Consider the following 11,828-nt stretch of genomic DNA (forward strand, 5'->3'; position numbering starts at 1 on the left):
AAAAAAATACTCGCCCGACTCTTTATTATCCCTTATTGTAAGAATACTATTCGTTCTTCTCAGTCGTCCATCGCCTAGACAACCTTCTCCAGCTGCAGGAAGTAGAAGTCTCTTTCCCAGTTCCTTTTCACACTCCCTCATATTCCACATACCAACACCAAGTACTCTGTAAGGATGAAATCCGGAATCAGGTAAGGATATAAAGATAAAGTTTATTCCGGTAAAGCCCTGACACCAAGAGGCGTCTGACACTCTAACTGGCAAAACTCAACTGTCCTTCCAACCGTCACCCTCGCCCAAACATACTCTCCATCAAAACTACATTGCGCTCTGTACTTTGCACCGCTCAAAGTCCCTCTCCATACGTATATGTAAAATCTATCTCTAGGTCCCTCTCAGCATTGATAAAACTCTTTAAGGATAATTCCTCGTCCGCCTCTTATTTCCCCACGCCCTCTGCTGCTCACGTGACTGCAGTACCTCCGCCATAGCTTTCAGAACTACACACACAGTGCTACTCTCACACCCTCATCCTCCTTTGCTGCTTATAGTGACACCGCGGCCATTTTGCCAACCATAAAGAAGGAGGCGGAATCTTCTGTTGAATAATGAATGAGGCGCGGTCCAATATGGCTCTTCCAGGTCTCATTAGTATACATCGTACTGTCAGCCCCACCCCGGTGCTTATAAGCCGGGCTCGACGGCCGAAGCCGCATTCGGTTACTTAGCTGACTCTTAGTGTCGGACAGAGTAACGCTCCCTCCTCCTCATCCTTCTCCTCTCCGGTCCACCATGGTGAGTGGTGCTAAACGGTACACGCTTGGCAGCGCTGCGTCTGCAAGAGAAGAGATATAAACTCTCGGATAGAATTAGTAGCTGAGCCGGGATGGAGGATAAAGGCGCGCGGAGGTCTGGCGGTTGCTAGGCGGATTATTTCCGGTGGTAGCGCCAGTATTTGCATTAATTGTGCGCGCGGCCGCCTCACTGCAGACACAGACAGGGTGGGACGCGCGTGCGAGGATGCGGCGAAAGTGTACGGAACGTGATAGCTACGCGTGGACAAGTACCGGCGTTTGATTGGCTCGCGAGTGCTGTGATAACGCCGTTCCCGCGCAGAGTTTTAGCGCGTGCTCCCTGGAATTAATTCTGCAAGGAAATTGGTATCCTAGACACACCTACTTTGAAGGGAGTTAGTACGTTAGACACCCGACTAGTGATTTTGAAGACAATGACGAGTAGGATATACCTACCCCCCCCCCCCACACACACATACACACACACTGACAATTTTTATGGGAGGGCCTGTTTAACCTCGTAATTAGTTACTGGGTTTTTGTAAACCATATTAGAGATCAGGATGGAGCAACAGATGAGCAAGGGATGCTTTTAGTGACGCGTGCGGCTTGCAGACATGGGTGTGGTGATCGGGGACTACCGCATGGAACATTTATGTAATTGTAGATTTCCAAATCACCGAAGAGGCTGGTGGTAAATTCGTGGGTTAACGTGATTCCCATATTTGATTAATTAGATACATTTTCGAGAAGATGAATTTAGGTACCGGACCCTCTTTTTCTCCCTTTTCATGTTCATTTCCGCCTCCTGCCCGCATCACTAAAGCTTTTCGGGCCCTTTCTGACAGCAGTTTTCAAACACCGTAGTCTCCCCCGCGCTTTTCGGGTGTTCGGTAGTTTTGGCAGTGCTAACGGTTTTTATGTGTACCCCCAGTTAGCTGTATATGTTCCCTTGGCTTAATGTGGTTTGATATGCATAACTGCAATATGAGCTGTTGGAAAAGAAAGCTGTGAATCAAAGTAGCCACCGCTCCCCAAACAGCATTGTTGCCAAGCCAGCTTTTTGTTCAGAGGGCTGCACTGTTCAGGGGTCTGCTCTACTGTTGCGAGATGGCGCTGTATACAACTGGCAGCAGAACATCTGGTGTGGGTGTATTTGAATGGACGAAGACTCAAGCTCCCGGAAGGGAAGCGGAAGTCCTCGAATAGAACAGCTAGGATCCCTGTAGCCTTTGGTGCTCTGGCACCCTTTGTCTGTTCTGCTCTTCTGGCGTTTAGACTCAGTAGGTACCTGTCTTCCACCCGCCCCCTTTAGCTAGTCGTTTATGGTTATATGGCTTTGGGCGAAATTGTTCGTTTGTTTTCTCCCCCTTCATCTGCATTTCATGCTTTTCGTCCTCTTGTCCATTCTTTTGTTCTCTATTTAACCCTTGGTTGTCTATCGTGAAGTCTCCGACCTCCCTCCCAGAGCAATTCTGCCTGTAGTTTAATATGGGTTAGCTCTTGTTTTCTTACGTGTTTGAGAGTCATGCCCCCCGGCGTTACCTCTTATCACAGGTGGGGGGCTGTGTTCCTACTGTCTCTTTTTTCCCTCGCCAACCCCGTTCTTGCTTGTGTGCGCTTAACAGCACCTTTTGTTTGGAGCTGGATGAATAGCTCCTAGTGGCTCTCCTCCCTGTAGGGTGCACCAGCGATGAGTGCCCTACTGCAGACGTGGACACTACTGTGCAGCGAGGCAGCTGCAGGATCCCTCTTGGGTGGGGGCGCGGTCTCCCCGACTCCCGATGTGCATGCTTCCATGCCTGCCGGAGACAGCTGCAGGACCAGGGTGGGGAGGGCACTCCCTTGCTTAGACTGACCGCACATTTAAACAAACCTAGAGCAGCTGCCATATAACCCCGTCCATTATCGCGGGCCAAACGATGTTCCCTAGCCTGGTGCAAATTGTATTCGATGACGTCACCCATTGACCTTTCGGTGTAACAGCCCAACCTTCTGCTTATGCCCACAGCGCGAGTGCATCTCCATCCACGTTGGCCAGGCCGGTGTCCAGATTGGCAATGCCTGCTGGGAGCTGTACTGCCTGGAACATGGCATCCAGCCCGACGGACAGATGCCCAGCGACAAGACCATCGGGGGAGGCGACGACTCCTTTAACACCTTCTTCAGCGAGACCGGGGCTGGCAAACATGTACCCAGGGCCGTGTTCGTAGACTTGGAACCCACGGTCATTGGTGAGTTGATTTTTTTTCTCTCTCGATTTGTAAATATTTTTTGCCTGGAGGGTGCAGATTTTTTTCCTATCACCAATTGCCTTACCTGCGTCTCCTGCTGTTGCTCAGACCTGCAATATTTAAGCACATCACGTATTTTTGACCTTTTTCAAGGGAGTTTTGCGTAATGTCTTTATATATAGTTGTATATAGTAATCTCCGTTACAATGTTTTCTAAAGTTTCGTCTCTCTGAAGTGAGAGCACTTTGTTGTACTAACTTTCTGCACATCTTTCACCAGATGAAGTTCGCACTGGAACCTACCGCCAACTCTTCCACCCTGAGCAACTCATCACCGGCAAAGAAGATGCAGCCAACAACTACGCTCGCGGCCACTACACCATTGGCAAAGAGATCATCGACCTGGTACTTGACCGGATACGCAAACTGGTAAATACGCAAACCTTTTGTAACTTTCACTTTCAAGTGCAGTTTAGACGTTCATAGCCAGCACTTTGATAGGTTGTGACATATTCTTGTTACTCATCCAATTGATTTACGGTTAATCAGTATAGCCGCTTGCTTGGTTTTGATGCCCACCGTGACCTCCCTATTAAAGTACTTCCGCTCAATACATCTTCATCGCTCTAGTGCTGTCACATGCTGAAAGTTATTAGCCTATGTTACCACCTTTGGTTCTGCATATCCTTTTGGTAATTGGGATACACTATGTTAAGAGAACACAACTGTTATAAAATCCAGCTACATTTGTACCTTGATAAATGTTTAGATTAACACTCCAATCTCGGGTGCCAGATTTGGGTGTGTTATAGCCATATACTAATGGCTTTCACAAATGAAGCTTGTTCCTTCTCACTGAAGTTTAGATGAGAACTCTAAACCTATGTGCAATGTAAATGTTTCAAGTCCAGCTAAGTTTTTGTAGCCAAGGTAAGCTTTGTTTGGCTGCTTTGAATTTGAGCTTTAGGGTTCTTATATGGAACGCAGTTGTTTCAAGTATCGCCCAAGAGTCACAAAAGATGGTCTGCCTTCGAAGTAAGGCCTCCATTGCAACTCTTAACCACCCATCATCCTGCATTGCTTTGAAGTGTTTGGGTACTTGGCAGTTAAAGCACCATACAAAGCAAAAACAATTGGCAATCAATTGTTCCAAACAACTCCGACTGTATTCCACTGTTTGTTTGTACAGTGCCCCGTCTATTATTGTTTGCACATTAAGAATACTGGGGAAAAATCAACCAACAATGTGATTAAGGATAGCTTTTGCTTATAGTCGTTCCACAGACAAAATTGTTAGTCCACACTATTTGAAGATTACGGCTGTCTCTTTTGTTTTCTAGGCTGACCAGTGCACAGGCCTCCAGGGCTTCCTTGTCTTCCACAGTTTCGGTGGTGGTACTGGCTCTGGTTTCACGTCCTTGCTGATGGAGCGTTTGTCCGTCGACTATGGCAAGAAGTCAAAGCTGGAGTTCTCCATCTACCCTGCTCCTCAGGTCTCCACAGCAGTCGTTGAGCCTTACAACTCTATCCTCACCACTCACACCACTCTGGAGCACTCAGACTGTGCTTTCATGGTGGACAATGAGGCTATCTACGACATTTGTCGCAGGAACTTGGACATTGAGCGCCCAACTTACACCAACCTTAACCGCCTTATTAGCCAGATTGTATCTTCTATCACTGCCTCCCTGCGGTTTGATGGGGCCTTAAACGTCGATCTTACAGAGTTTCAGACCAACTTGGTGCCCTACCCCCGTATCCACTTCCCTCTCGCCACCTATGCCCCAGTCATCTCTGCAGAGAAAGCTTACCATGAACAGCTCTCTGTTGCAGAGATCACCAATGCTTGCTTTGAGCCGGCCAACCAGATGGTAAAATGTGACCCGCGCCACGGTAAGTACATGGCTTGCTGCCTGTTGTACCGTGGCGATGTGGTGCCCAAAGATGTCAATGCTGCCATTGCCACCATCAAAACTAAGCGTAGCATCCAGTTTGTAGACTGGTGCCCAACTGGTTTCAAAGTTGGTATTAACTACCAGCCTCCCACAGTGGTTCCTGGTGGGGACCTGGCGAAGGTGCAGCGTGCGGTGTGTATGCTGAGCAATACCACAGCTATCGCTGAGGCCTGGGCACGGTTGGACCACAAGTTTGACTTGATGTATGCCAAGCGTGCCTTTGTCCATTGGTACGTAGGGGAGGGTATGGAGGAAGGAGAGTTCTCTGAGGCCCGTGAAGACATGGCTGCCTTGGAGAAAGATTACGAAGAGGTAGGTGTAGATTCAGTGGAAGGTGAAGGAGAGGAGGAGGGTGAAGAGTATTGAGGAAGCCCCCATTCCCCCCCAAAATGGTTTTACTGCAGCATGTCCAGTGTCTATCAGATTTCATTAAACATCTGGCTTTTCTAAACTGGAGACGTTTTAGTTGGTACCAAATTGGGTTTGAATTTCCCATAAAAGTGAAAAATTACAATCTATTCCAAGGTTGTTTCTAATTTTAATGTTTCGATCTGTGATCATGTCTTGTGTCCGCGTAACTTACTATCATGTCTAAAATAAAGGTAGCAATGGAAAACAGCATTCCTTGTTCTGTGTTTGAGTGGCAAAACTGAGTTTAATGAGTTGTAAATGGCAAAGAGTGCAGAAGAACAAGCATTTGCAATGCCAATAGGTTTTGCTTTAATGGAATATTGTAATCGCTTGGGAATAGATATCTGTGCTGCTGCCAGAGAAAAACAACATAAATTATCTAGCTCTCTGAGAATTTTTAATAGCTTGCCAGTGTCTTGTCCCTAAAAGTTCAACCGTAGGCAGTTGGATAAATTAAATTAAATGGTCACAGCTGTGTGGAGGGCAAGCACTTTACATGGAAGCACATAACTTCTGCCCAATCAAAACATGTACTCCTGGCTCCCAACAAGCAGGTGGAGTCAAATCTGGTCTCTAGTGATGTATACATAATTTTCTGTTGACAGCTGTACTGTCAAGCCAGACAAATAGTTGGGTACATGTGCTTTCAGTCCAGGATAGTGAGGTGTCTCGGATTTCACCCAGAATTTTCACACACACAGACAAAAGCGAGCACACATACACACACACACATTTTCCCTTTCTCTGTTTGAAAAGACTTAAACAATTTTGGTTATTTCATTTGTACTCTTGTGCACCCTGCTTGTCGCATAATGTATTTTAAGATTATGTGCCAGTGTGATTGTTGGCATATCTGAATCTCACCCCCCCAATCTTATTGACCAATTTACGCCCCTGTTTAGGTTATACCCTCCTGCCTTGTCCCTCTCCAGACATTGGCCTTTCTTTATGTGTTTATCATAGTCTTCCATTGTTTGGGTCAACTATTAAACAAGGCCACGGCACTTCGGGGATAGTTGTATTGTCTCATTTGTATTTTCACTTGGTTTCAGTGATTTGGGCCATCAAGTAGACCTTTTATTAGACTGCAGACATAACATGTAGGTTGTGACCCCGTGTTTTTTTTTATTTTTTATGTATTTGCTGACACACTGGCATGTTAAATTCTGGTTTTAGGTCGAGCCTGGGCAGCACATGCACTGCTCTGTGAGGCATGCTGTATTCAAGTATGGACTTGAAGCTCCTCCCACTCTCCGCCCATATTTTTCATTGGCATGTGCCATTGTCCTTTGAAAACTGCAGCTTTTTATTGGTCAATAGTGTTAGTAGTCCCTCCTTAGTATCGCCTTGTCTCATCTTGTAACCTCCCATAAGGACTAGCCCTCTTACGTGTGTTGGTACTCGGTAGGCTTTAATTACAGCCTCCGAGCACTAATTCGGTAAACTGTTTTCACCTGCCTGCGTTGCAGGCTATACACACCCTCTCCTAACCTTTAGTTTTTTTTATAGCACGGCATGCCACAGTGGCGGCCGCACCTTTGGTTTATATGCGGCACCGAACGCAGCTGCATGTTATTATTTTTTTTTTTTACTATTTACTTTTTTGTTGTGTACAAGCGCCTCATGTTGCGCTTTCACGTTACTAGAGGCCTCACCCCTTTCTTTAGATGAGCCTCATTTAAAGAAAGGTCCATTACAGTGAAACCGCGTCATGGAGAGCTTTTACAAAAAATGCATATGTTTGTCAACTTGACCAGCAAATGCTTTTTTTTGTAAAAGCGCCCCATACCACGTTTTCACTTCAATGGTGGCCGCGGACCTTTCTTTGGATGGGCCACGTCTAAAGAAAGGTCCGCAGCCACCATTAAAGTGAAAACGTGGTATGGGGAGGCCTCTATTAACGTAAGGGAGCTGCATGGAGCTTTTGTAACAAACAAAAAATATTTGCAATGCAATAGGTCTCGCATTTGTGAGAATTTAAGCTATTGTCATTTACAATGCCGGTAGCTCAAACTCTCCTAAATGCGAGACCTATTGCATTGCAAATGCTTGTTTAAGGCAGTTTAGAGGACTTGGCTTCTCATGAAAGTGCTGTGCTATTCACTAATTGGCCCTGAGTTTTCACTTGTTTGAATTCAGCTGTCATAACATTTAGGTGCCGATCACGATCCGGTAAAAACCGGGTACGAACCGTCGGACGGAGCATAATCTCCGTCCGACGCGTACCCGGTCGTCAATTTATACAAACAAGGAATTACGAATCGCACGGGTACACCATCACCGTACGATTCATAAAAAATCCCGACCGAACAAAAAAACCCTACCAATGCCATCCGGGAAAGCGCCGACCTGACGTCGGGACGCTCGCAGCCAGCCATTCACGACCCAGGAATTACGATTCGCACCGACGTCATCCCGCACGGTGAATATTTTCCGGCACCCAAAAACTGCCGGGAAATCAGGACGACGCGAACAAGGACCACCAGTACGCGACGGACAGACAGGACGACGCGAACAAGGAGGACCAGTACGCGACGGACACACAGGACGACGCGACCAAGGAGGACCCGTACGCGACAGGACGACGCGATCAAGGAGGACCTGTACGCGACAGGACGACGCGATCAAGGAGTACCAGTACGCGGCGGACAGACATGGACCCGAACCTACGAGTCATCCCTGCCCTCATAGCAGTCCACCTCCTCTACAGGTTACGCCGCAGACGCCGCAGAAGGTCAGAATAACTAAGGGAGGGGGGAAAGTGGGGTGGGGGTGGCAGGACCAGGGCAGGCCACAAAACAACCACATAAGTCACACACCACACATGGCCTGGACATACCTGACTCCCATGCCCTGGTCACCACGAGGGGGTGGGGGCGTGTCCTGATAAGCCAGCGACCGCCACAACGGAAGTCCGTCACCACGCGAACCGGCAACACAACCAGACAGGTACGTCCCGTACCCACGCCTGAAGAGCGTGGGTACGAGTCGTACCACGCCCACACACACGTCACCCCAACAATGGCGGGACGGATCGTACCCACGTGGCAAAGGCCTGGGTACGGCCCGCACAAGCATCACATAGCGTGGGGACGGATATGTACGGACCCTACCCCCACCCCGTATGCAAGGAGCGTACCCCCCACCCCAACAGTGAAAGTACGACCCGTACCCCCACCCGCGTATGCATGGAGCGTACCCCCACCCCAACAGTGTAAGTACGACCCGTACCCTCACCCGCGTATGCAAGGAGCGTACCCCCCACCCCAACAGTGTAAGTACGACCCGTACCCCCACCCGCGTATGCAAGGAGCGTACCCCCCACCCCAACAGTGTAAGTACGACCCGTACCCTCACCCGCGTATGCAAGGAGCGTACCCCCCACCCCAACAGTGTAAGTACAACCCGTACCCCCACCCGCGTATGCATGGAGCGTACCCCCACCCCAACAGTGTAAGTACGACCCGTACCCTCACCCGCGTATGCAAGGAGCGTACCGCCCACCCCAACAGTGTAAGTACGACCCGTACCCCCACCCGCGTATGCATGGAGCGTACCCCCACCCCAACAGTGTAAGTACGACCCGTACCCTCACCCGCGTATGCATGGAGCGTACCCCCACCCCAACAGTGTAAGTACGACCCGTACCCCCACCCGCGTATGCAAGGAGCGTACCCCACACCCCAACAGTGTAAGTACGACTCGAACCCTCACCTCCAATGCATGGAGCGTACCCCCACCGTGTATGTTCCAAGCGTACATATCCTGAAATAGGAGGTGTGTGTGCAGAGTCCACCCAGCAGTGCCCTGAGACAGGAGGTGTGTGTGCAGAGTCCACCCAGCAGTGCCCTGAGACAGGAGGGGTGGGTGTGGAGTCCTCCCAGCAGTGCTCTGAGACAGGAGGGGTGGGTGCCTATCACTAACAGCAGTGCCCTGAGCCAGGAGGGGTGGGTGTGGAGTCCTCCCAGCAGTGCCCTGAGACAGGAGGGGTGTGTGCCTATCACTCCCAGCAGTGCCCTGAGACAGGAGGGGTGTGTGCCTATCACTCCCAGCAGTGCCCTGAGACAGGAGGGGTGGGTGCCTAACACTCACAGCAGTGCCCTGAGCCAGGAGGGGTGTAACACATGTGTGTGAGGCCAAAATTATCCACATGCATACTGCCTACAAGGGAACATGTCCCCATGAACTCATGTCAACAGACTCCACACACAAGTACAGTGATCACCAAGGATGCCACGATTGTTGCAGGTGGAGACATGGCCCTGCATGCATGGCCAAAGTAGAAGGGCTCCGTCACACACACAGCTCATGTAGACACAGCTCTGCGCTAAACATTGGGAACACCCTGCAGGGAAGAAAGCTGGGTACACAGAGGAAGGAATACACCCTGGGACAAGTGCACCATGCAGTAACTGCTTACATGAACAAAGAAAGTTAGCCAACACCTTGTGATGGCACACAGATCCCAGGGTCCCCCCAATGAGCAGCACACTACTACATATCCCACACACCCAAACCCTTAAACACCACCCAAAACCATGTAGCAGCCCCACCAACACCAATACCAGCATAGCAGTAGTGTGATAATGAAAACAAAATTAAGCTTTATTCAGCATGAGCACAATGTCCGTGGATCGCAGGCAGTTCAATATTCACAAAGCCCATAGGGCAGTCAATGATTCCCAGCTGGATGGGGGACACAGTGGGATGCGTGTCCCCTACCTTACCTGCACAGTCAAATGGCATCGTCTTCCACACTGCTGAGGGCATCAGGGGGGGGGGGGAAGCACCAGGCACCGCAGGGACATCAGGGCAAAGGGGCGGCGTTGTGGGTGCAGGGATGGAGGACTCCACCACAGGGGGTGGGGCAGGGCCAAAGGCGGAGGCCAGGATGGCACTACACACCTTTGCAAGGTCGTGCAGGGGACTCCCTCAGGCCCCAAGGAGGGGGGGGGGTCAGAGGGATGGGTCGCAGCGCCACCGGGGGAGGGTGGAGACAGGGGGGGAGACTCAACCACCCTGACCGAGGACTTCCTTGACCGCTTGCGTGGTGGTGTAACTGTGGGGCTCAGGGACAGAGCGGCCATGAAGGAGTCCTTGGGGGAGATGTGGCCAGGAGAGCTGAGGGGAGGGGATTTGGAGGAAGTGGACTGGGTGGAATGCGGACTCCCACTATGGCTGCGTGTCACACGTTTGCCCCCCGACCCAGTGGGTGTGCCTACCTCACCCTGTGTGTGCGTGTCAGGAGGAGTGCGGTGGACCTTCCCTGCTGGTGTGGTGCCTGTGTCTGTTGATGTGGGTGCATGCCGACGTCTGGGTGTACGTGGGACAGACATGGGAGTGGGAAGTGTGGATGGGGCAGGGGTAGGTGGGGGGAGGTCGCGCTGCAGGAGACCCACTGCTGCAGTCAGTGTGGAGTCTATGGACCTCAGCAAGTTGCGTTGGTCAGCCTGCGATGAATGAATGCCCTCCAAGAATGCCTCGATGTTGGTGAGGGTTTTGCCGTGGGCATGGAGGACATTAGGGATCGCAGCCTGACCAACCTGCAGTTGCCGCTGGATGTCCACAGACTCAGCATTGGCGGCAGCAGTGGAGACAGGGGCAGGGGGTGCGGTGCCTGGCCGGAAGGAGACATGCGGTGACCGGGCACGCTGGGAAGGGACACGAGCAAGTGGGAGGCGGCTGATGGGAACTGAGGGGGCGGTGCGAGGTGTTGTTCCGCTGTCAGCTGCTGGTGCAGCCACCGCCCACTCGGAGACATCCTCCTCGGACCTGTCAGCTTCGTATTCTGACGTGCCAGTCGACAGGTCCTCGGCCGCACTATCCTCCACCTCTGTCCCACTCGATGTGCCAGCCCCGATGTCACGGCTGGCACTGGTGCTCGGTCCCTCCGCCTTGCCTGTGTCCATGTCTCCCTCTGTGTCCCCCGACGATGCTGTGGGCAGGGTGGAGAGACAGAAATTAATCAGACAGCTGTACACATCAGTCACATGAGTCCAATCTACATAGGTAACACTGCATAGCCTGAAAAGGAAGATCCCTAACATCTACTAAACAAGGTACCGATGTAGGGCATGAAACACACAGTTGGTTGAGCCACCATGCCACTGAAATACCATGGAGAGCATGAGACAATAGCTAAAGACAGGAAACGTAGTCTGACATAGCACCAAGGCCCTGGGGACAATCCAGCACTGCATCTGCACCACACAGCGTCGGTGAAAATAACGATGACCAGGGACCATATCCATGAACTTGAGACACATGCTGCATAGGTAATGCTGAAAACATGCCCAACATGACTCGGTCACTGCACCTTGCGTGTGTGTCCAGACAAACATCACACACTGCCCAGACCCAGCAAGTAGAAATCAGGATTTGACACATAGGCATTGCCCGCCCCAACAAACCCCTACACGAGGCAAATTGTTGAGA

General features: G+C 50.6%; 1 protein-coding gene across 1 annotated transcript; it reads left to right on the plus strand.

Annotated features, from left to right (window-relative positions):
- Positions 1-658: 658 nt before the first annotated feature.
- LOC146832899 (tubulin alpha-1B chain) lies at positions 659-5,603 on the plus strand. Its single transcript, XM_085600339.1, has 4 exons — positions 659-795; positions 2,806-3,028; positions 3,308-3,456; positions 4,368-5,603. Exons 1-4 carry the CDS (start codon positions 793-795, stop codon positions 5,346-5,348), a joined length of 1,356 nt encoding a protein of 451 aa, XP_085456465.1. The 5' UTR covers positions 659-792; the 3' UTR covers positions 5,349-5,603.
- The last annotated feature ends 6,225 nt before the right edge of the window (positions 5,604-11,828 follow it).

The sequence above is a fragment of the Triturus cristatus genome, chromosome 4_2 (assembly GCF_964204655.1).
Source record: "Triturus cristatus chromosome 4_2, aTriCri1.1, whole genome shotgun sequence".
Taxonomy (NCBI): Eukaryota; Metazoa; Chordata; class Amphibia; order Caudata; family Salamandridae; genus Triturus; species Triturus cristatus.